The sequence below is a fragment of the Numenius arquata genome, chromosome 1, assembly GCF_964106895.1.
Source record: "Numenius arquata chromosome 1, bNumArq3.hap1.1, whole genome shotgun sequence".
NCBI classification, from domain to species: Eukaryota; Metazoa; Chordata; class Aves; order Charadriiformes; family Scolopacidae; genus Numenius; species Numenius arquata.
This window is the reverse complement of record NC_133576.1, coordinates 5,647,912-5,673,451: the sequence shown is the minus strand read 5'-3', so window position 1 is coordinate 5,673,451 and position 25,540 is coordinate 5,647,912. Positions and strand designations below refer to the sequence as shown.

At 45.8% G+C, this 25,540-nt stretch overlaps 1 protein-coding gene across 1 annotated transcript in view; it reads left to right on the top strand.

Annotated features, from left to right (window-relative positions):
• Positions 1–11,161, top strand: part of ETV6 (ETS variant transcription factor 6) — a 142,248-nt gene extending 131,087 nt beyond the window's left edge. The window contains exons 6-8 of the mRNA XM_074149336.1: positions 3,907–4,049; positions 6,892–6,992; positions 10,322–11,161. Of these exons, the coding sequence (XP_074005437.1) occupies positions 3,907–4,049; positions 6,892–6,992; positions 10,322–10,427 (350 nt within the window). The 3' untranslated portion in view covers positions 10,428–11,161. The remainder of the gene's footprint in view (positions 1–3,906; positions 4,050–6,891; positions 6,993–10,321) is intronic.
• Positions 11,162–25,540: the final 14,379 nt, after the last annotated feature.

Genomic DNA, 25,540 nt, shown 5'->3' with positions numbered 1-25,540 from the left:
CTGTGTGTGTGTGTGAAGTAATGATAACCTATGGAAAATAACCAAAGCCATTAGGTTGGACTAGAATTTACTTGCTAGCCACACTGAGGTGAATGTGCAGGCCTGGCACTGTCCGATGCACGTTGCACGTGCAATTCCAGTCACCTGTTAAGGAGCCACCAGCTCCTTGAAACTCTTCCAGGGCCACTGTAGAGAGGTCTGTCATCCCCATCAGTAAGAGTTGTATTTATACCCTTGGACATCTTCTAGAGCATAGTTAAGGCAGTACACTACTGATTAAAAATAGCATTGCATTATTGCAAATAATGAGGTGAAAGTAAAGTTTAGGGTAAATCATATCTCTGCAGAACTGTAAATATTAGCTGTAAGTTACTATAAACAGAGAGTGTCTACCCTGGGCTGCATGTTGAGGAATATGATGTGTCCAGTTTTGGGCACCTCAAGACAAGAGAGATATCGAGGTGCTGGAGCGGGTGCAGAGGAGGGCAACGAAGCCGGTGGAGGGCCTGGAGAATAAATCGTACGAAGAACAATTGAGAGAGCTGGGACTGTTTAGTTTGAGGAAGAGGAGACTGAAGCATGACCTCATCACTCTCTATAACTACTTGAAAGGACACTGTAGAGAGGCTGGTGCTGGTCTCTTCTCACAAGCAAATAGCGATAGAACAAGAGGGAATGGCTTCAAGTTGCAACAGGGTAGGTTTAGACTGGACATTAGGAAGAAATTCTTCGCAGTAAGAGTGATCAGACACTGGAACGGGCTGCCCAGGGAGGTGGTTGAGTCACCATCCCTGGATGTGTTTAAGAGTCGTTTAGAAGTGGTGTTGGGGGATATGGTGTAGGGAAGAACTTTGTAGAGTAGGGTAGATGGTTGGACTCGATGATCCCAAGGGTCTTTTCCAATCTAGATGATTCTATGATTCTATGGTGGAACCTGACATTGTCTGCGGGAGCGCCATCCCTGCAGCTGATCCCAAAGGGGGACACTCCTTCCAGGAATAGCAGTAGTGGCACCAGCAAAACCAAATGACTGAAATTCAGATGCCAAATTCCTGCAGCACTCTCCCCATGGGCCACACGCCAACCAACCACCTCGAAGCAAACTTCCAGCACAGTCCAAAAGCGCTGGTGCAACAATAGACCCACACGTCTTTCCTCTTTTCCCTTAGCTTTTTTCCTACCTCAGTCAAAAGGTGTCTCTTTTTTTCCCTGATGAATATCAGCTAAGTCAGTGTTTTCTGACTTGAAACTGCTCCCACCAAGACAGACCTCTCTTGCAGTTGAGGTGGGGCCAGCCTGAGCCCACCACAGGTGTTCAGCCCAGTACTGACCACTGATGGTTGTGGTGAATGGATTCACCACTGACCTAGAGACAATCACAGTCACCTTTACAGTGATTTTAATGAAGGACTGGACAGAAGGAAAGGATGGAGACCTTTGAGAAATGTTGATCTAAAACAGTGAATTCAGCATGAATTCTTGACATAGACTATGCAGGTTTTGTTGTTAAAGTTATCACATATTATACAGGATGATGAAAAAAAAGGCAGTTTTTGGAATGCAGCAGAATTACCAACTCTGATGAACTGTTAAAATATGCCCTGGGGAGTCAGAGCTAGATGAATAGAAAGAAAAGCAAAATAAATAAATACATAAAAAAGACAGTTAAAGGTTTTGTTGGCTTTTTTTTTTTAATTAAGATTCTTGCACTAAAAAATAATTTTCTATAGAGCCTTTCATTGAAAGAGTTTGGGAATGAATTACACGTGTCAAGGAACCACTTACTCTCTTACTACTCTATTATCTGAGCACCTCCCACATTATTAAAAGGCACAAACCAGTAGAGCAATATAATTCCTTTCCTTTGTTCCTTATAAATGAAGTATAGAAAAGAAGGGTTTTTTCTAACATGTGCATGTCTAAGGGACTAATTGTGTGTGTGTGAGAAATTATTGATGGAAGGGTGATGGAAGGAGTGGGGTTTGTGAATTTGTGAAAGATGACAGAAATTGAAGTGTTAGACTTTCAATTCCACCGTCTTCTACAGGCCTCCTGTGTAGTCCAGGGGAAGTCTCTTGTGCCCAGAGCCGCACAAGGGGATAGCCACAGCAGCGTTTGGCATGGCAGCTTTTAATTGCTTGGTATCTGCAGCTGTGGGGTAGGCAGCTGGGCTATGTAAGCAACTTGGGGTGTGGGGAGAGGGAAAGAAAGGCTTTTCCGCATCCGTGGGCCAAGAAGGGACCCATCTAGGCTGGTCGTTGGCAAAGGCATGCGGAGGAGAATTATTTTCTGTCCTGGTCCCAGCTGCAGGTACCTTGTTCTGGGTGAGAGGGAGGAAGGTATCATTGAACAACATTCACATCCATGAATGAAAAAAATGGAAATTGGTTTCATTTTTTAAATTAAAACCCAGAAAAATTTCAAACGGAAATGGACATTTTTTTCTGTGAAAAATGTTAATGAAAATAAGGTTTTTCCAACCAAAAAATAGGACTGTCTCTTTCCTTTCACATGCCTCCTCTTGTAGATGTCACAGATGAGGTGACCATTGGGGTAGGTTTCAGCTAGAACCGAAACCTACAATTTTTGCCCGATGTCATCTCTTCAAAACGCACTGCTTTCTTCTCTGCAGCACTGGTGGGGAGAGATTATAGTAAGGGCAGTGACAAACTAAACTCTGGGTTTAGAGAAAGTACAGGTTTCAGAGATACTCTTTACAGTTCGAAAATGGGAAATACCGTCAATAACGTGAATATCTCTAACCCTTTCAGGTGTGCTCATTAAATGTGTTATTTATATCCCTTTTCAAAAAGCATTCTGTATTTTTATACTGAACATATCATCATCCCCATTGTAACACATACCAGACCCAGACAGACAGGAATAGACAGGTGGGCTGACAAGAATCCATTTTAGCACCCAGAAGCTAGATTTCTTCGGTTGCCTGCCCTTCAACCACTCTAACAAGCCATCTCTCAGAAATTGGTTTTGCTTTCAAAGTAAAAAGCAACTATATGTCCTTCTTAGGGATCTGGACACTTGAGCTATAAAAACTCTGCTGTTTCTGACAGCAGCAAGAACCCCCAGCTCTGTGCAATTTGCTTTCCATATTTCATAGTTGCCAGTTATTATGCTGTGCTGCGCACACACACATTGCAAGCAGGAAGTAGGAGCAGCTCAGCTCTTGGCTTCCCCGGTCTCAAGAGACTGCCATGGAACTGAAAAACACTAAACTAAAACCTAAGTGTCTGTTAGACCTTTAATTAGCGACCTAAGGAGTGTTTGCCAAGAGGAAATTTGAATTCAATTATCCAAATAGAAAGTATTTAACCTCTCAGTCGCACTCAAGTAATTATAATACTTGGGGTTTTTTTTCAGGGACCTTAAAAAATAAAACAAAAAAGCAAATTCAAAAATGATGGAAGGTGTCAATTTTCTATCACATGGCGTATATAAAGGAAAGCTGTAACGTTGCCCAAGCTTTAGACCCCTCATGTTAGCACAGAAAGGGGCAGCCTCAAACAGGGAGAGCAGGTTGCAGGATTCCTGATTTCCCCACTGAAACAGCCAGCAGCAGTATCAGGGCCAACGGTGGTGGGTTTACGTCCATCAGTACAATAATAAAAATACAACTAAGATCAGCAGGTCATCTCACACAGCTTTTAATGTGATAAAGATGCTCAGTCAATGTCAGAAGGACTAGGATGCATGAGAAAAGGCTGTATGTTGAGGAGGCTATATATTTGCAAACATCAGTGGATACCAACTAAGCCATTTGCATTTCACATTGCAGCAGCTGTTTCAACCCCGATCCCAACTGTCCTTTCACTGTACATCCACCCACAAATTTCCAGAATTAATCCCAAGGTAAAAAAAGTCAATACTTTCTTGCTCCTCTCTTCACAGATTGTAGGTTGCTTTGGGATTATGTTTATCAGCTGCTTTCTGACAGCCGGTACGAAAATTTCATCCGATGGGAAGATAAAGAATCCAAAATATTTCGGATAGTGGATCCCAACGGGCTGGCCCGGCTGTGGGGAAACCACAAGGTAAGGAAGCAATGCAGTTTTCCTCCTGCGGCACTTCACCTCTTGTAACATCACAGGATTCGCTTATAAACAGGGGAAAAAGGAAGAAAGCATGTGCCTGTAAACTGCTGCTGGAAAGTTGTAATCTTTCATTCTACGCACATTAGAAATATAAAGCATCCAGCCTCAAGCACTAAAACATATCCTTCATATAGAGAACCTGTTGGTTTGGTTTAAAGGCATTTAGTTATAAATGCATTTAATTATAAAATTAAAAGGAGCGCAAGAATTAACGGTCCTTCTCTCTCAAGGCATCTTATTTCTTCCCGAAACCTGATGCTAAGGATGTTCTGGTTAGATGTGGTCTACAAGGAGCTGTATACCACATCTCAGCAGGAGCTTTCTGTCTGTGTTCCTGCCTGCACCAGCACTCAGGCTTCACACGCTGTCCTGGGACAGACACCAAATGCTGCAGGATTACGCATTTCCTTTTAAGAGGGTAATTCTGCTTGGTTCCCTGGAAAGCAGTTGCTGATTTCTGCAGTTTGGGGCTGAGTATGTATAGATATATCTATATGACTATATGCATATGAGAATATTCATATGAGTATATGAGTAGTCAGCATGGATTTACAAAGGGGAAATCATGCTCAACCACCTACCTAATTGTAGATGTTACCCATCTACAATTAAATTATTAGCTCGGTGGATGCAGGGAGAACAGTGGATGTAGTTTATCTTGACTTTAGAAAGGCTTTTGAGACTGTCTCCCATAAAATCCTCATAGACAAGCTGATGAAGTATGACCTAGACAAGAATACAGTGAGGTAGACTGAAAACTGGCTGAATTGGTGGGCTGAAAAGGTTGTAATCAACGGCACAAAATACAGTCACTAGTGATGTTGCCACGGGGATTGATTCTGGAGCCAATACTGTTTAACATGTTCATTAGTGACCTGGATGATGGGACAGAGTGCACCCTCAGCAGGTTCTCAGACAATACAAAAAGTGGGACGAGTGCCTGATAAACCAGAGGGTTGTGGTGCCATCCACAGTGACCTGGACATGCTGGAGAAATGGGCTAATGGGAATTTCATGAAACTTACCGAGCGGCAATGTAAAGTTCCCCACCTGGGGAGGAATGACCTTAGGAGGTGTGGGATTCTACCCTTGTGAGGTTCCGTGAGACCCCAGGTGTGGCACTGTTTTAATAGGAAGGTGGTCAGACACTGGAGCAGGTTGCCCGGAGGAGACTGTGGAGTCTCCATTCTTGGAGATGTTCAAAGCCGAACTGGACACAGTCTTGAGCAACCGTCTGGTTGAGCATGCTTTGAGCAGAGGGACTGGACTAGGTGATCTCCGGAGCTGCCTTCCAACCTCAACTATTCTGTGATTCTGTATATGAGTATACATAGCCTATAATCTTGATAAGGTCAAGATTTTCTCATGTGACTCAGGACTTACAAGAACATCTGTCTTAGAGGTCTTGGGCTGCAACACTGGGAATGGAGAGTTCTGCCCTCCCCCCACCTCCATGCTAATAATCAGGCCTCGCCACCGTGTCTCATCATGGGTGTCTAAAACTGAAGCTATTGCAGACCACTAGCCACTTGGGAAATGCAGTGGCCTTTTAGCACGTAAGAAATGGGAACAGCACGCATGCTATTTCAGGGGGCTTCCCAATGAGCGGAGTCTGGATTTTGCAGGGAAAACGTCCTTGTTAGTGTTTAATTGCCACAGGAGCTCTTTAAGTGGCCTCCCTTAGCAGAGCTGTTGCTGTCAGGGCAAGCAGAGGAGGTCTGCTCGTAGGGGGCGTTCCAGACAGGCGGATCAGTCTCACTTAACAAAGCCAGGTCAACACTTCAACAGACTTCTGCCTGATCTTGGACTGACAGAGCTGTGCCAAGCCAAACTCCTCTAACATGGAGACTCACGGAGCAAAAGCATGCTTCTACTAGTTTGGCATGTTTTGCCCATGGCAAGGTGGCTGCTTAATACTCGTGCAAACACGGTTTTGCCAGTATAGTTGTCTCTCTGCTGGGAGTTTCTTTGCAAGCGTAGAAACCAGTGCTCCTTGTACCAGAAAAACGCTCTTCACGTAGACGTAGCCTAAGGGACTGATCCTTCTGTCCCAAGTCAGTACGATGGGGGCTGCCCACGTACAGCTCTGCCAGCGACCATCACTTCTGCCTTGTGATACTCAGCTTCAGCAGGGCCATACCTCAGTCATCATGCAGTGCTCTGGCTATGGCCTTCAGGGTCAGAAGCTCCCAAAATGAGGGGGAAGCTCTGTCATAGAAGCAGACATACCACCTAATGGGCTTCTTGATTTAGACCTGTACAACCAGAGGAGAAACAGGCTCTCAATCTCCACAGTGCTCTGTAAGCATTAACTAGTTAATGGAGGGGAATCCCAGAGGAGCAGCGCTCTTAACAGGGATTGCTGACAGATTCAATCATTAGCCACTGTTCTTGCATTTTTACAAAAGGTGGTTTCACTAAGAACAGGCCTGTCACATCCCACTTGGCATGAGTGTCTCCCTCCATCTAATGTCTCCTCTTGTGGTTGCTGAAGCCTTTTGTTATCTGTGATCCAAGAAACTGTAGAAAAACCTCACTTCAAATTTTTGTTGGACTTCCTTGCTTAAATTGCCCTGAAAGAAAAGAGACCCATAAAAATTTGGTGATGAGGACTGGAGGAGCAGGATGGGCCTGCAAACATCAGAAGAGTGGAACATGTAATTTCTTGAACTGACTTGGTTACTTTAGCTTGCTGTGATAGTTCTGCAACTCCTTTTGGGGCTTATGAAGGTTTTAATGAATCATCTCACCACATTTTTCCTTTTTCTTTTGGAAAAAACAGAACAGAACAAATATGACTTACGAGAAAATGTCCAGAGCCCTACGCCACTACTACAAACTAAATATTATCCGGAAGGAGCCAGGACAAAGGCTTTTGTTCAGGTAATTTTTTCTTTCCTTTGCCATTCCTTTCTACAGACAATTAGTTTTTGAAGATGGAGGATGGAATTGTGTGGGGGATACTTCATTGCCACAGCTATAACACAGGTGACAATGGGCACAGTAAAAGCTGTCTAGACCAGTGCTTCCCAGCTTTCAAGACAACTGCACCAATTTACAAAAATACGGGCCTGTTTCAATGATCACTGGAATCAACAGAAGTCTTTTCAGTTGCTTCAAGCAGGCTGCACCGTTGTTTAAGACCTTAACTAAATGATTCATGATCTCAGCCAAAGTGCTGGAAAACCCACTCCAAATTCACTTCTCAGACACAGCTGCTGGTGAAAGTAAAGCAGGGATGAGGCACTTCCTCAAGTGCATCAGCACCACGGAAGAGAAGTGCTGATGACCGTGTCTTCAGCAGTGCTGCCTTCAAGGAAGAGGGGGACCTGCAAGAGCTGTTCATAAAAGCTAACGCATCGGATTGGATGATACAACCAAGAATTTAGGAAATAGTGCTTGAAACAGCGTTAAAGCAGGGAGTTACTTGTCTAAACTTGAGTGCGGCTGGCAGAGAGCACGAGCACTCCAGTTCTCTTCAGACAAGACCAGCAAACCCTAGTGCGTACGTCTGACCCACAGAGCACTGAACTCAGACCAAAGACTGCTTTGATGTCAGTGGTCTGGATCTGGTAATGTGCTTGGAAATTATATCAATAGGAAGGCAGTCTCAGAGTTTGTTTTCTTAAATAGCTAACAGAGCTGCATTAGCACTCAAACTATCTACAGCTGAAAAGGTTTCTGTGGAATGTCTTGTTTATGTCAGCTCTTAGAAGGAGATTTAGATGGGGGAAGGAGAGTGAAGGGAAGAAGGAATCACAAGCAAAATCAACTGTGCGATTTTAAATTTTTTTGGTGGGAAGTTAAAACAAAGTTGCTCCATGAGGAGCAGTACCGAGGAAGGCAGCCTGGAATGCTACGGCCTGGTGTGAAGAGTGCGCTGGCCCGGGGGAATTCTGTGATGCTGAACAGTGAATGTGCTTATCTTGGAGCCTCTCCTTTGGTGGGGGCACAAACAAAACAGGAGTCCATCTCTTCTCAACCAGGCTGCCTGTTTTCTCAAAGCTGCAGAAACTTTATACCCTTGGAGACCTCAGTTCCTCTGTCAGACTTGCCCAAAATTGACCAACAGATTCAAAGGTCACCAGGGAGCATAAAACATGAGCGTATAAACCTCATTTCCTTCGGAAACTGGAAAAAAAACAACAAAGCATTTTTTGCACAATTCCCAATAAAAACTTATTGATGTTGTTTTCTTAGACCTATTTATATCTGAAGAGAAAAAGAAGAACAGCTGCAAAAAATCAAGCCGTTAATGTGCCTTTCTTGGCTATTTCTCGCCAGCACAGAAATAATAGGAAATAAGACTTTATAAGTAACATGCAGGCAGTTGTCATCTGCAGATATCTGTACAGAGCTTCAAGTGAAATGGAGTCAGAGAAGGGATTTCTAATAGGTTGCCTGAGTGTCTTCTGCAACAAAAGAGGTCACAGATACTGTTTCTCCATTAGCTTGTATTTCTGGGTTGGTTTTTTAAAATTTAATCAAATGCCATTACAAATACCCGTGCTTTTAGTTCCTTGATATGACTTAAAACACAGACCAGAAAGAATACCCGAGGTGCTGTGGTGCAGTTCGCATCTCTCCATTTCCCACACCATTTAGGAAACAGATCAGACAGAAGGTAGGGAGGGCAGTGGGATCACTCTCTTGTTTTGATTTCATCCTCACGCAAGGTCAACAAGACAAGCACAGGGTTTAAATCAGGGCACAGTCTGGCCCGTAGGCTTTGGTGTGTTTTCCCTGTGTAGCCCAGGACTGATTCACCGCTTCTGTATGCTAGTTTTTCACCACCGTAACACCATTTAGATCAGCAGCGTTCTTCCAGCATACAAATGGGAGTGACACAGCAGTGAGTCACAGCCCTTTTTTTTTTTTTTTTTCCTAAATGCATATGTGCACATGATTTCCAAAATTAGAAGGGGTGGCAAAAGGTTAGTTCCAGGCTGTGCTATGCGTTTGCTGAGAGACTTCAGATTTTTCAGACAGAAAGCCCTCAGCTTTATAACCTCAGAGGCAGCAGAGGAGGCAAGTCTTGCCCATTAGCTTCAGCAGTGATTTTTCTGGGTCAGTGATAGTAACGAGGCTCCTGTCAGTTGGTTTTGTTTTCACTGGGGCAAGAATACTGAGCATATCATCAACCTGAAATAAAATCAGCTCCTCTGATTAACACATTTTGTACTCCTGAATGTTAGCCAGTACATCGTTAATGAAAGACTGTGAAATTTTGTAACACTTCCAGCATAAACATCTTTCATCCTAATTTCTCCAGAAGTACTTGTGAGTTAGGGAAGTGATTTGTGTTTAAACTAGGATTTCATCCTTCCTGTGCCACTCTCTCTTCCTACGCCATTAAATCCAGAAAGAAAAAGCAGAGCTTTTCTGTGCTATCTCTGTGTGGTAGGACGCAAAAGCATCCTGGCAAAGATCAAGACTGCAGACTTGATCTGCAGGCTGGTGGATGTCCTTTCCCATTTCCTACTGCTGCCATGCCTCCCCAGAGGCAATTTCTGTTTCTAGCCCCCTGCGGACTCACTGCATCAAGACATTAGCGCTGGGAGCCATGGCATTCATTTACAGAGGATGCTGCTTCATTACAATTACACTTGCTATAATCACACAGGAAGAGACTGTCTTTGCTCACAGTTCCCTACCCCAAAAGCTTTTTCTTTCAGGGCTTTTTCCATTTCCCAGAACTTGTTCTGACTTGGCCCTTGGCTTTTTCCACCACTGTTCCTTTGCTGTTTCATATTCCTCTTCACTCACCTACACACAAGCCTGCACAAACCAGTAGCTCTCTGCTTCTCCACGCCTTGCAAGTGCTTTTGCTTTGAAATGTGCTGGCCATAAAGGTCTTTAATGTTACTGTCACCAGACACCATGAATGAGTGTACCTGTGGCATCTTACATGACAACAGCAAACAATATGAGGGAGAAGAAGTAAATATTATCGTGGAAAAGACTACAGGGTTTGGTTGTTCAAATTTGGACTTTCAAGGAGCAGGGGGAAACGCCTGTGAGTTTTTTGGTTTCCTTTCGAGGTACGGAGGAGGGAAGACACCAGTAGGCTGAGGAGAAGCTGGGAAGAACTAAGGCATTGGGAGGATACAGCAAAGATGATTTGGGAAGCTGTAGAGCTCAGGGGCCTCAACGTCTTGATGCAGGTAAAAGCTGAGACCACTGGGAAATCAGCTTGTTTCTCTGTTTTGCAGGTTCATGAAGACCCCAGATGAGATTATGAGTGGCCGAACAGACCGCCTCGAGCACCTTGAATCCCAGGAACTGGATGAACAAATATACCAAGAAGATGAGTGCTGAAGGGAACTGGTGCACCGCCTCTGTGGGTCCGTGGGAGAAACATCTGCCCAGATGGCTGGCACAGTTTGGGAGGGGAAGCAACAACACAGAAGCAGTACTTGGGGTCGCCGCTTAGCTTGAAGACCACGCAGAACCTGAAGCACCTTAACAAAACAAACTAACAGGCAGAAGTGGTGCTGGCAGAAAAGTAAAGGGGAGAAAGCCTGGACTTATGCACTACTTCACTGTTCCTACAAAGTCTCCCTTGAGTTCTTTCTTTCTTTTTGGTTTGTTTCAGTTTTGGGGGTTTTTTTGTTGTTTTTTTCCCTAATAAACATGCAGTTTGACTTTCCTTATCTCACATAGGACAAGACGTCAGATTATGCTTTTTTTTTTTTTTTTTTTTTGGAAGGCTTTCCTATGGAAATAGAGCGCTTTTATTTTCTGTGCAAGTCTCATGTCATAACACCGCGTAAAACAATAGCAACACAGAAGGGATTTGCTCAAGGGTTCCAGTTTGCTCGGATCAATTTACATGTGCTGCCACTGGGAAATGTGTTGAAGCTACCAAAAGAATTCACCACACATACCTGTCAAATGAAGAGAGGAGTCACCCTTCGTGTGTGGGGTGGGATATCATCCCAGCATAGCTGGGGCTCACGACGAGTCCTGCGAGTGGCTGTTAACTGCTGGAATATGGACCAAAACCAATCACCTAAGTGCTCCGGGGAGGAGAAAAATAAATGTGACAAACCTCTGCAATAGACTGATGTTGACGTTTTCCCTCCCTCTAGCAAAGAAGTGACAGAATGGAGCGGGAGGGAGGGAGGGTGGGGACAAATACATATACATATATGTGTGTATATATAGAAATGTTTCACACAGATATATATATATGTAACCCCCACAATATATTCACAATGCAGAATTTCAGCTCAAAGCCTTCTATAAAAAAGCGAAGGCTGAAGCATCTGTAATTACAAAAGGGAGGGGTATTTTTTTATACCTGCTGGCAATTTGGGGGTGAAAGGTGAAGGACCGTTCCTTACATCGTAGGGAAAAAGCAAAGGGACCCATCGCATGGTTTGTGTTACTCAGAAACCTCTCCGGGATCATTTTGTGCTGCTGGAGAGGTAGATGATTCACCAATCTGAAAACCGATGGTAGAGAACTAGAGACCAAATAGCTATACTTATATCTTGTAATTGATTTTGACTTTGGTTTGGGATTTGGTTTTTGTTTTTTTTTTTTTTTATGCCTCCCACTACCCTCCCCCACCCCGCAGCTCTGCCATCAAGGGAGCTTGTCTCAGCTTGCCCGTTTCTAATGTGATTTAAAAGACAAGAAAAAAAGAAACCCTACAGCTGTCTTGCTTTCTTGGGTTTGGGGTTTGTTCTGGTTGCAAGGTGCCCCGTTTTTTACACCCCCCCGGGTTTGGATTGCTGCGCTGAGGGTGCTTTGCATGAGGTGAAGAGCTATGCCTTGTTGGTCAGAGGAAGCTCAGCAGAGCTTGACGCCCCATACAAGAGAAACTACTGGCCTTTTTCATTTCACATTGCTTGGACCACCATGTCAGGAAAGTCTGTGGTGTCCAGCAGTCCATCATCAGTGGTCCTGTCAATGGAAGGAAAATCTAGCAGCAGGAACCATGCTTGCAGAGAGAGAAGATGTTTAGAGAAACCATGCAGGAATCACGTGGTGTCTGGAAGAAAGCACGTCCACACCAGTTCATTAAAAACAGAAAGCCTCTTTTATGGGAACATGCATACTAGAAATGGAAAAAAAATCACTAGGCTAATCGAATCCATTTCAACCAAAAAACAAGGTACATTCCCACGATAGAGCTTTTATCAGCTATTAAACCAACACAACATTTGATCTTGCCACATATTTAACAAGAGGGTTAATCTATCCAGGAAAAAATGGCACTCGGCAATGAATAGTGTCCCCTGTGTTTAAACAGAGATAATCCAATCTCACAAAAGCCTTAACATTGAGTCACAGGTTGTAGAAGGAACAGCTTTGTTAAGGAGGTAGATAGGCATCCTCCAAAGAGGCGAGATTTTTCAGAGCCCGTATCTGATGAGGGACGACAGGGCGTGCATCTCTCCCTGAGCTTTTCCCAGCCACATCGTTTTATTAAATCATAGTCAGTATGTTACAAGCCCCAGCCCACCACGTACTTGACTTTTTCTGCCTCAAAAGAAAAGAGGCAGGAGTGCGTATCGGAAAGATGAGCAGACACCTGTCTCTGCCGTGACTCTGAAGTTCCTCGGAGCTCAGGAGGTGTGAGATTGGGTGACACGGAGGGACTTCAGTGGTCACAGATCTGAAACCAAAGGTCCCTTAAAACCAGGGGGCCAAGGAGTTACTCTGCTCTGTCTCCCTGCTCAAGGACACCCCAGCTGTGGCCATGGCTGTGGAGCTGGGGTGAAGAGGGAGTGGCGAAGAGGTGAATGCGAACAGCAGATGAGGTGTGATCAGAAGTATCAATGTAAAGAAAGGCTCTTGCGGGTTTCCTGTGTTTCTTCGGGTGTTCAGTGGTAGAAAGAAACCAAGTTTGTGCAGAGAATGATTCACATCCTTTACTGCTCTGGCTGTGACAACTGCATAACTGCGTTATTTTCATTTGCCTCCTGCAGCTACTGTTACAAGATGGTGAGGGAAAAAAACCACCAACAATAGGGACCTTCTATATAAAGTGCTCCGATGAGCCACAGGTTTTTGTCATGGTCAAGGTGCACACTGCAAAATACAAAGAACGAGAGACAATCCACCAGTATAAACCCATATGCTCACTGTGTATGCTAGCAAACAAGGTGCGTCCTCAGCACTGGGTAAGACAGGAGACAGCAAGGAATCCTGAAATCGCACATGTTGTCCCGCAGGGAAATCTTGTAGAGGAGATGTTCATCTTTAGCAAAAATGCAAACACTCTCACCTGCAGCAACTGAGTCAAAGGGAAAAAATATTTTTGGTGGCTGTTGGAAACTCTTCCAGTTCATACAGGGCATCGTAAGAAAGACAACTTCTTCTCCACCACAGCCACAGAGAAGTTCTCTCAAGGCTGATGCTAGTTGAAATCAAAATAACCTTTGAACTTGGAGCAGGCAGATCCCACAAAGGCCCTTCCTTCCTGGCTGGTGCTGTCCCCTGCCTTCCAGCCGGTCTGTGTGGTGCAGCGGTGAGTGGCTTGGGTGACACTGCAACTGCCAGAACTGCAGGAGCTTGGGACCTCTTGTGGGAGCTGCAGAATTTGAGCTGTTCTTAGGGGTCTTGGAAGCAAGTTTACCACCTATGACTAAATAAAACCAGGTTAGAGCAGCTGCAGTAGACAGGTTCCCTTCCACGTCCTTCACGTCCAAATGGCAGGTATATGGAGTGCAAACAGAGCATTAATGTACTGAGCTAGACGAATGCTTGACTGCCCGTCTGGGATAGCAAAGGTAACACTGTCTTTCCACCAACCCTGACATCCACCTTCCCTCCCCAATTTCTGATTTCCCAGTGTAGAATTTGCCAGCAGCAAAGCAGCCAAACTTTCTGCCTTTGCCACCAAAGCAAGCGGGAAAAAAAGAGAGTCTCATCATTGGAGACACTCAAAAGCCATCTGGACACGGTCCTGGGCAACTGGCCCTAGGTGGCCCTGGTTGAGCAGGGGGGCTGGACCAGATGACCTCCAGGAGTCCCTTCCAACCTCATCACCCAACAAAGGATCTTCACACTGTGCAGTTAAGTGGGACCTTCATTGCCATCAGCTTGCTGCAAGTCTGAACAAGCCACAAGCCGGTCAGGTAGGACACGCTGCAGTTCCACAGCAGAACATGTTCATGACTTAAGTTTGAACCCTTTTGACTGCCTCTCCATCCAAAGAACACTACTGGGGCCCCTTTTGCGAACACTAAGTCGCTGCCACCCTCCCCGGATTTCAAACTCCACGCATGCATTCTCCAGATCTCTGTGTCAGACTGCAACCGCGTGCAAATCCAGAATGCATCAGTTCACGGTCATTTTTTTAAATAAAATTCTAGTCTGTTTTTATTGATGATGGCTTTTTGTTTTTTTAAGGTGTGGGGCTAAGGGACTGAATCAAATGAATGTAACAAAACAAAAACAAACAAAAAAGCCTATTCTCAGGGCCAGTGAGTTGCAAATAATTTTTAAAATGCCTGTAATTACATCATCTCAATAAAAAAAAAAATTTAATATAAAAGTGGGAATGCCAAATTTTGTTGGTGCAATCATTGCTACAAGGTCCTTTCTTTTTATGATACCCAAGTATCTACAGCACATAGCAGCTGTTTTCAATCAGGAAAAGAAACCTGCAGGTTTCCCATACCCAAGTGTGTATGAGCAGTGCCTGGATCTTCCCTGGGAAGCCTTCTTCAGGAAAGTTAAGGCTGTCTCTTGGCTTAATAACTTTGCTGCCTGTCCTTGGAGAGCAGCAGAGCACCTCAGTAGTGCCTAGATGGATATACCTGGTTCTCCTCACTTCTCTTAATGAGGCTGTCGAAGCAAAGAAACCAAAATGAAGCTGTGTGATGACTCTGTTGCAGCTTTTTTTATCCTGCTAAACTAGCCAGGTCAAGGACTTTGAGAGCAAGAGTTTTTCCTGCAGTATTCAGCTTTGTAAACCAGTCTAGAAACCCCATCGCTAATATGCTGCCCTTCCAGCACATGGGGACCTTATTTTCCTGTCTTCACCCCTAACCAGGCAAGGCACAGGGACGTTAGTGCCACCAGGGACGTTGCTGGGTGCAAGCTGAGGTGGCACAAACGGGTCACCGCTGTCCTTCACTCCCTACAGCAATCCTTCTCCCCTGCGGAGCTGGGTTACTGGTGCTCACGGCAGTGTGAGGCCTGTGGAGGGTTCCTTGATGCGCTGCTCCACACAGGTGCCACCAAACGCCACGGCAAACACATCTGGCCAGCGAGGCCCCAGCTGTGGCACATTGGCCATGGTTGGTGCTCTCTGCTGGGATGGATTCATGGTAGGTGAAGTTGTTCATATCCCAGCTACAACTCAGGATAAACCCATGATAGTCTGGCTGATGTGTGGGTTATCCACCTCAGCTGCTCCTTGCTCAGTATTTGTTCTTGTTTTGTTTTATAATTTGTTGCTTTTAAACCACAAGGCAAAGGAATAAGCCCTAAACAACCCCCCCTCTGAACCAAGACATCAAGCAAGAAGGAAGCCAAGTGTATTGCTCCATGATTCAGTCCCTTCAGCCCATTTCCCTTCATTTCAGAAGAAGAAATGGATGTATTCTACACCCTCTCACAGCTTTCTGTGCACTCTGAACGACAGCAAACGCTGCAGGTCAAAGGAGTGCAGAGGAAGTTCTTGGTGGTTTTGGTTATCACTCCAGCGAGGTTGAGACTTAGCTCAAGAATTAGTTTTGAGCCCACAGGGACATTAGAGACATCCTTTGGAGGCTGCAGTATAGAAGAGACCCAGCAGCATTTGCGCTCCCATTTTTTTTGTCCCATTTTTAAAATTCATTCAGCTGTAAAGGAAAGCTACCAGTCAAACACCAGTGTGGGGATCACAGACGATGCACAAATACAGGCTGGGCAGAGCCCTGAGGCTCTGAGATTGACAGCAGCCCTGAGATTGACTGTGAGCCCTGAGATTGACAGCAGCCCTGAGGAGAAGGACTTGGGGGTGTTGCTTGATGACAAGCTCAATGTGCACTTGCAGCCCAGAAATTCAATCGCATCCTGGGCTGTATGAAAAGAAGGGTGGCCAGCAGATTGAGGGAAGTGATTCTTCCCCTCTACTCCACTCTTGTGAGACCCCACATGAAGCACTGCATCCAGCTTTGGAGCTCCCAACATAAGAAGGACATGGAACTGTTGGATCGAGTCCAAAGGAGGTCCGTGAAGATGGGCTGGAGCACCTCTCCTATGAAGACAGGCTGAGAGAGTTGGGGTTGGAGAAGAGAAGGTTTCGGGGAGACCTTATAGCAGCCTTCTAGTACCTAAAGGAGGCCTACAGGAAAGCTGGGGAAGGACTCTTTATCAGGGAGTGTAGCAATGTGATGGGGGGTAATGGTTTTAAACTGAAAGAGGGGAGATTTAAATTAGATATCAGGAAGAAGTTTTTCACTATGAGGATGGTGAGACAGTGGAATAGGTTGCCCAGAGAAGCATCTCTCTGGGCACTTCCATGCCCCATCCCTGGAAGTGGTCAAGACCAGGCTGGATGGGGCTTTGAGCAACCTGGTCTAGTGGGAGGTGTCCCTGCCCATGACAGGGGATTGGAACTTGATGATCTTTAAGGTCCTTTCCAAACCAAACCATTCTATGATTCTATGAACCTGTTTGCTTATCAACTGGCTCTCTGCCTGAGCACCTGGCTAGATTGCCCACTGAAGGGTAAGGCTTAGGTTGTGTGGAATGTTTCGCTCTGCAGGACACCAATTTCTTCTTGTGATTCTTGTCAGACTGAAGCAGGCTAAACATACAAACTGGGAAAAAAGTAGCCTGGCAATTGCTATAGAGAATTGGGGCAGTGGACACATTTACTTCAATGTTGTCCGTCTGTCCACAAAAGCGAGTGCGTGCATCTCTGCCAGCATCAATATATTCCAGCACAGGAACCAGCCTGAGATACCAACTTAACACCAGGCAGACCCTTTTTCTGTGACTGCACCGAGTTGGCTCCCACAAATTACAATCAACACTTAGGGAAAAAAAGGAAAACACAGCGTCCTCCCATAAGACAATAGAAGTCGTTATGACCGATATGATCAGTTGTAAAACCTGCAGGGACACATCAAGCTTTCTGTCTCCTGCAAACACCTGTGCATAAAGTTTCTCAGCATCTCAAAGTGCGGGAGAACAGCCGCAACAGGAAGAACGATAACTGTTCAGGAATTAGAATTGATCTCCTGCCGCCTGATAAACACTGTTAGCCTGGGGTTGTTGACTTGAAGCCAAGCTCTGCTAAATGGACAAAGTTTTCAAGCCAACCCTTCCTGGTGTTTGACAAGGTAAAGGGAAGGAACTGGCATGAAGACAGCTCAAACAAAGCAGGTATTGTTTCCCATGGGTTCCATAAAGATGTGAGCATGTGACCCATAAGAAGAAAGTGAGGAAAAGAAGCAGGGATGGCATGAAAGCGGAGGCAAGTAAAGAGTCGGTTCAGATGATCACGAAGATGAAAGCGGGGAGCGCTCACCATGTCTTCGACTTGCCTTCCCAAGGGCAGGGCCAAGGTCAGTAACTTTTGCTTGGCTAATGCATGCTTGCAGGATATGAACCAGTCTCAATTCAAAGATCTTCAGAATGAGGGCTCCACCTCCTCTGTACCAAAGGTTAATCATCCCCTGCATTAAAATCTGTCCCTTCCTTTCTGTTTAACGGTGTCTTAATTCCACTTCCAAACATTAACTCTCATTATACATTTCTTCACTAAATTCCTGTAAACCGTAGTATTCCCACCCATATGTGAAGCTCCTTACTGACTGCAATCAGTGCAACTCATACTCTTCTTTTTTTTTTTTTTTTTTCCCAACAAAATAAGCAGAATGCAAGGGAGGAACTGTACTTCATTGTACAAGAGCCTCCTGAAGGGGCTGATCCTGGCTTGGAGAGCTGCAGGACGCAGCCACACTTTTTTCTTGGGGTGCCGTAGGGGCTGCTCCTGCAGGAAAGGCTCCAGAGAGCACCTCAGTCACTTGCGAACTGGCTGATGTGAAACTGAAAGAGGAAAGGGAGAAACCCACATCAAGGTGCCATTTCAGTCCTATGAGAGCTCAGGTAACCCAACAACTACGTGTCTTCCAAACCTCCAGCTAGGGTGGGAGGTTTTGCCCAGGCCTGGGAATGACTCTGAGAGATTGCCTGCAAGTACAGCGACAAATACATCAGCAAAAGAGGCTGCCTGTTTCCTTATTTCTTTTCAAAATGTTCTTAGGGTTGGTGAATGCTCTTGGGAACACACTGTCTCACATATGAAGCTTTCTTCCTTGTCACATACCACCCCAGCTCACAACCCAGTTTGCTCCTAAAAATTCAGTGGAATCAGCAAGCAAGAGTAACAGGCAACCAAATTTCACACGGCCAGGACTTCACCCAGCATTCAATTTACATAGTTCAACCCACCAGTGACATTTCCTCAACATTACACAGAACAGGAGGAAAACGGGCCAGACAGATCCACCGTTCCAGTGTGTCGTGGTTTAACCCCAGCCGGCAACTAGATCCATGCAGCCCCTTGCTCACCTCCTTTCTCCTACACCTCCCGAAGGGTGAGGCGAAGAGGGAAAAAAAGGAGGGGAAAGGGAGAAAAAAACCCTCCTGGGCTGAGATAAAGACACTTTAATAGAAACAATAACAGAAAATGAAAAACAACAATAATAATAATAGTGATAATAATAATGACACAGGTCACACTCACCGCCCAGTGAGTTGGCACTGTCCTGAGCAGTGACCGCAGATTCCTGCCTCTCGGCTAACCCCCGTTTAGCTACTGAGCGTGACATCTATGGTATGGAATATTTCATTGGCCATCCTATAATTCTGCCTATGCTTCTATGAGAAGCTGAAAAAAGTTCTTGAATAGTGTAAACATCACTTAGCAACAACTAAAAACTATAGGCATTATTGACATTCCTTTCACAGCAATCACTAGAAAGAAAATTAACTCTTTCCCAGCTGAAACCGGGACACGGTGCTAACAATTTCATGCATGAAGCGACACCTCTGGTCTGCTAAAGCCAATGGAAATTAGGGCTGTATAAAATCTGTGCAACAGAGAGATCTGAGTGGTATCCACAGAAAATATCCTACCCAAGAAAAATTGAGGGTTTGCTACAAAAATAAAACTTAACCCCCACAACAATCTCCTCCACCAAGCCATTGCCCACGCTGGAGTCAAAACCAGAACAATTTGTTTTGATGGTACTTTGCAGAGACCTGGATTCAGTGCTGAGATCCATCAGCTCCCAACACAGATGAACGGACAGCACAAAATCAGACTCAGACCCAAATATCAAGGGTTTACGTGTCCAGGATTTTCAAGTCATGTGTTTTCCGGTTTGAAGAGTTTCATTAGAAATGTTTTCAGCCCAAAGGATAAGTCTGGCATACAGAAAAGAAAGACTTCATAAAATTAAGCCAAGACCATCTCAAGACATATGAACGTACTGCTCAATTTCCGAAAGGGCTGAGTAATCCACAGTTTTCACTGAAGTCAACAGAAATTTGGAATTTCATCTGGAAATCGGACTGTTCCTTTAGGCTCCTACGTCCATTGATTTTCTGTTTGCACACATTATTAAGGGTACCTTGCATTGCTCTTTCTAAATTGCTCAGACCTAGCAGCTTTGCAGAGTTTTCCTTGTCTAATGTCAAGCCCCCAGCACGTCCACATGCTCAGCCAGCCTCTGCCGCAGTCTTTGCAGGAGCCTGGCTTGGGGAGCAGTGCTCAGCAGGGGACAAGCAGTGGGACAAGCGACACCCCTTTGGAAAAACTCAGCACAACGGCTGGTCTCTACAAAGGGAGGACAGGAGCAAAACACAAGTGCCACCTGAGATAGCCAAGACATGTGCACCAGCCTGGTGGGTCATGCTGGAGATGTGCATCCTTCTGGTTTCACAAATGCTTCTGGTTTGGGAAGTGCAGGTGACAAAGACACGCTAGCAAGGGAGGATAAAGCCAGCCTTTTACTTTCATGTCAGGCATGACCCAACAGAGACGTGTTTGAGTGATATTCGAGAGAAGAAATGGTGAGTTGCTTTGGGATGAATTCAGCTCTCACGCTCCAGAACATCAGCAAAAGGGTTGGGGGGATCCCGTAAGCGCAGAATCTGTGGCCGAAGCAGACACGTGCAGCACGGGAAGGGATGGAGGGAAAGAGACCCAGTTCCTGCTGAAAAGCAAACAATTGAGCATGGCTACGGGTGTGAGAGGCTGATTGAAAAAGGGTAAATATTTATCCAAGAGAATTTTAGAAAGAAGGAAACATTTTTCATTTGGTTGGAAGTCTTGCAAGAAATTATTCATTTTTCCAATGAAAACATTTTCTTTAAATTCAAAACAACTGTTTTTCTCCCGGCCTTTGTTTACAAAAGAAGGAAGAGTTTCAGCTCTGCCCTTTTTCATCCGTCCTCCATAAAATGTCAACCAAGCTTCATGTCTTAGGTTGAGAAGTCATCTTTCAAAAAGGAAGAAAAATAAAAAAGAAAGTGTTTTGAGGCTTTGCTGAGCAGCTGTAGCTGCTGCTGCAGAGAGGAGGGCAGAGCCATCCTCTCTCCACCTGTTGGAGATGGGGGCGAGGTTATTTGTAATGAGCTCGTTAGAGCCAAAAGCTGACTTCCAGAAAAGCAAAGGAGAAAAACAATTGATTCATCTCTTCAAGAGCCATTTAAGCAGTCCTAGTCAGAAAATGAGCATCTTCTGTCTCTAGTTCACTCCTACTTTTTCCACTTTAATACTCTTTTATTTCAGACAGATGCCTCTTGTGGGTCCAAGCTACATGGGGTCTGTGTGCAATGAGTGAGACGTTTCCCGTCCACAAAATAACTGTCCTGTCGTCTTTTGCTCTTTTATCTCCTGTTTCATAGTGTTGCCAGCATCCCTAGGAAGCCACAAAAGAAATTCACAGGCCTTGTGCTATGACTGTGGCCATTAACCTGGTCTGTCGCAAAGCTCAGCTTCTCCAAGGAGTTTGTTCCTCAGAGGAGACATCTGCCCCTATCCTCCAATGGGACTCAAACCAAGAGGTGTTACCTCTGGCTTCACAGATTGTCTCAGCTGCTGTGGTAATAACATGACCTATCAAGACAAACTATTTGGCTGTAATTTAAATCTTATGAATTCTGAAAAAAACCCAAAATTGAATATAAATCACAGCCACGGACATGGGAACTGTCCCTGAGCATTTAAGCCACCTTTCGCATCTGTGAAAATTAACAGTGCCTTAACGTGCAACCAAATTGAGAACATACCACGGCAAATCCATCCAAATACAGGAATGGATGTGCCTGTGTGGGAAAGAAGAGGTGTCAGCCCACCGGGAAGCATGAGTTGTTACAAACCAGCAGGAGACAACACACTGCTTTCCAGGAGCAGCTGTAGAAACTAGAGGCACACGCAGCTGCGACTGAGGCTAACAAGGGGGGAAAAAAGGACAAAAATATGTTAGAGAACCAGCTTCCTATCCCTGACCGCTGCTGTGACCCATCCTCTGGAGCAGCCAACGCAACCTGGCTTACCCTAATTGACAGCAGAGAGCCTCTCTCCCACATCTTCAGCCACAAAGGTCAGTCTGGTAAACCCAGGTCCTCCCACGTGTTCCCACCACCCTCCCGTTCGCAGCACCAGCCCTTCGGCAGCCACCACACACACACTGACCTCGGCGAAAATAGCCTGAATAGAAAGAAGCAGCTGGTTTTCAGCCACTTCAGCGCCACGATCTGACTTACCACCTGGCTGCGCAAACAGCAATGCCGCTGCAGGACAGCTCGGTGCATCCCAAAGAGCGAAGAGGGGAGGACTTCAGTCTGCAAAGGAATTGGGAAACTGTAGCCCAGCTGGATCCCCACTTGGGCTGGCTCACTGTCACCATTTGCTTCCCATGGAGCTCCACACTGCCATTTTCTTTGTGTTTTCTGTCATCGAACCACCCGGCCCTACCCAACATAGCTCCACAGCAACTCACTTTTGAGCAACCCAGGCTGGAAAACTGAATTCCTGGGGCATGGCACGCTCTTTGCACACAGCAGAGCAGCAACACTAGTGGCTGTCCTGCTATCCGAGCAGGTGCAGTCACCTGGCTGGCGTGCTTCAAAAGAGCTATATGCACAGTTCTCCAAGGATTCCAACTGCAGCCCTCACCATTTAGGTAGCCCTCACCATTTAGGGAGCCCACAGGAGAGCCAGAGAAGGACTCTTTGTCAGGAAGTGTAGTGACAGGACAAGGGGTAATGGTTTTAAATTGGAAGAGGGGAGATTTAGATTAGATATCAGGAAGAAATTCTTTACTGTGAGGGTGGTGAAGCACTGGAACAGGTTGCCCAGGGAGGTTGTGGATGCCCCATCCCTGGAAGTGTTTAAGGCCAGGCTGGATGGGGCTTTGAGCAACCTGCTCTAGTGGAGGTGTCCCTGCCCATGGCAGGGGGGTTGGAACTCAATGATCTTTAAGGTCCCTTCCAACTCTCACCATTCTATGATTCTATGATTTATTGCCTCCCTTTCAGTTATGTTCTCCCAAAATTGTTCTTTGCGCCATCTGAGAGCGGACAACAAACCCAACAGGTCTGCTTTAAAAGAGCCTATATCTCCTCTGTCCGGGGGCTAATGACTATCACGGCTGGGCAGAGGAAGGAGAGCAAGGCAGAGGAACACCAAAGCCACAAGTAGCAGCACAGGGTACTCCTGTGGTTTCCATGGGAAGCCCCAGTTCCCAAGGCTGGACCCTGCTGTCTTTCACAGGTGCTGCCCCTTTACTCACCAGCGAGCACCACATCTCCCCAGACAACACTGTTGCCCTCCGCCAGTGATCTCCTGTGGCAAGACCACCCGACGTGTAGGCTTTAGAGAGAAGATATCTTCTCAAGATAAAAATCACCATAAAGAGAGTTCACTTCAGTACAAGTTACATCTGATTATCCAAAACACATCACAGTCTCCTGGCTGTTTCCTTGGCACTGCGACACACACACCTAGCACCCTCCAAAAACCAGCCCTTTCGTCTTGGATAAGGAGTTGGCCACAGAAGTAACCACCTCCACACAAGATTGCTGTAATTCCCAGGCTCTGAAATCCCCAGGATATTCGCTTGGCAGCTCCCACCACTATTTTGATCTCTGCAGCCTCAGTGAAGATGAGCTGGGGGAAGATGATGGGTGTTGCAAGCTAGATGGGTGTTGTTCTGCTCACAGAGGCAGCGGGTACTTTCCTAATGTCCCCAATTGCCTCTGAGCAATTCTCCCTCCCCTTGAGCCCTTTCTGGTCCTTTGCTGCATGGTGAAGTCCAAGAAAAACACCGAGGGGATTTTGGCGGCGGGGAGGTCAGTTTTGTCCTTTAGCATCATGTGAGGAGCTTCCATTGCCACAACCTCATGCGGCAGCTGCCTCCAGAAATCCCCTAAGCATGACCACTTGCTCGTGCAGGCAGCATGCAGGCAGCAGAGCCACGCCACACACTGAGACCTTCAGCCTGAGCATTTCTCCTGGTACGCACCCCAGCACCTCCTGGATCGGACTTATTCAAGCACAGGATGAATCACTTTGCCAAGCCAACAATGCGACCGAATACTGCTGCCTCCTGGTCCCTATGTTCCATTTCTTCCCCTAAATTTATCACATTCATTAATTTAATTTAACCCTGCAGGCTGTTTAGGTTTTTCTTGCACCTTTGCACAGATATTATACTACGTGCGCAGACCTTTGGTTGCATTTATAGTTGACAGCTTTAGTCTCCTCTTCTGAGCCCTACAAAAAAGCACAAACGCTTGCCAAAGACAAATTGTTTTCGTTCTCTGGCCTCCCCCTCCAAGGAGGTGAGAAGGATATTGCAATAGGTGGTGTACTCCCCACCCGCATTTTTTTTTTCTCACTGCCAAACACATTGCATCAGGAACAATTAGAAAATTTTTCTTTGTGTGGGCCTTTAGACTATACATAAAATGCAGAAACATTTTTCTTCTTAAAAAATACACAAAACAAAACAAAAAAACAAACCCCACCTCCCTCGTGATCTTTGGACCAGCTTTCAGGGAACTGGTTTAGCTGATAAGGTGAGGAACCCTACTGGTGTGATAGCTACAGCCATAGAAACAGAGTGGATCTCCAAGCCTTGGGAAAGGAGAAAAGAATGCTCAGGAGCTGTTTACTCCTTCGATGAGACAAAGATACAAGGAGAAAGTTTTCTTAAAGTTACAGCTGCACGCGCTCACCGCAGAGAGGGATTGCAGAAAATACAGCCTAAGTCTGCAACAACTTCTGCGTTGGCCAACGCTGGCATGCTGCTCGCCAAAGCACCTCCCCGGGAAGCAGAGCCCTATAACTCGGTGTGATACACCGGCACAGCAAGAACGAAACCAGATTGACATTCATCAGACACCTGACCCAAGGTGGGAACTGCAACATCCAGTATCACCACTGCATGCAGAAGAACAGCCCCAGCAGACGTCAGCATGAGAGCCCAGCTAAGATCACCGCGTGGCGCTTATCAGACAGACTGAAAGCACTAAGTGACAGTTCACATTCAGACATTCGGGCAGGTGCAGGCAGTGGCTTCCAAAGCAACATCCTCGGCTGGAAGAGGTGCTTCGTCTGTGGTCTGACCTGTGTCTTGGGATGTATGGTCCAGACAAAGAAAGACTGCATGCATAGAATCATAAAATCATAGAATTGTTTAGGTTGGAAAAGATCTTTAAGAACATCAAGTCCAGCCTTTAACCTAGCACTGCCAAATTACCACTCAACCGTGTCCCTCAGCAGCACATCTACATGTCTTTTAAATACCTCCAGGGATGGCGACTCAACCACTTCCCTGGGCAGCCTGTTCCAATGCCGACAGCCCTTTTAGTGAAGAAATTTTTCCTAATATACAATCTAAACCTCCCCTGGTGCAATTTGAGGCCATTTCCTCTTGTCCTATCGCCTGTTACTTGGGAAAAGAGACCAACCCATAACCCTTTGTAAGCATTTACAGTGAATATTTCCAATAGTAGCTTAATTTTTTTTCATGCAGTCACTCTTTAATGTGCATTAGTACTCAGACCTGTCCTACACACCTATATAAAGCATACTGTCTCCCATTGCCACCTTGTCCACTTACAGCAGGACTTCACAGGAGTTTCAATTACTAGTAGCCAAACTGCTGGGCTGGAAGTTCACACTCTTGGGGTCTAACCGGAGTCAGTAACTCCAGTGGCATGGGGCCATGGGCTGGGTCTGGACTGACAGGGACAGCGAGGGATGCATTGGCAAGCTCCACCTGGAGGTGAGGCCAGAGGGACGAAGTTTAGCCCCAGCTCTGCATTCAGGACCCCCAGGAGATTTGTACCCGGTGTCCTGACCAAGGTAAGGTTTAGTTCGGGATCAAATATGCACAAGCTCTTCATTCCAGAGCTATGGTTTTGATGAGGTGGAGCTGAGCAGGACAGAAGCCCTCGCT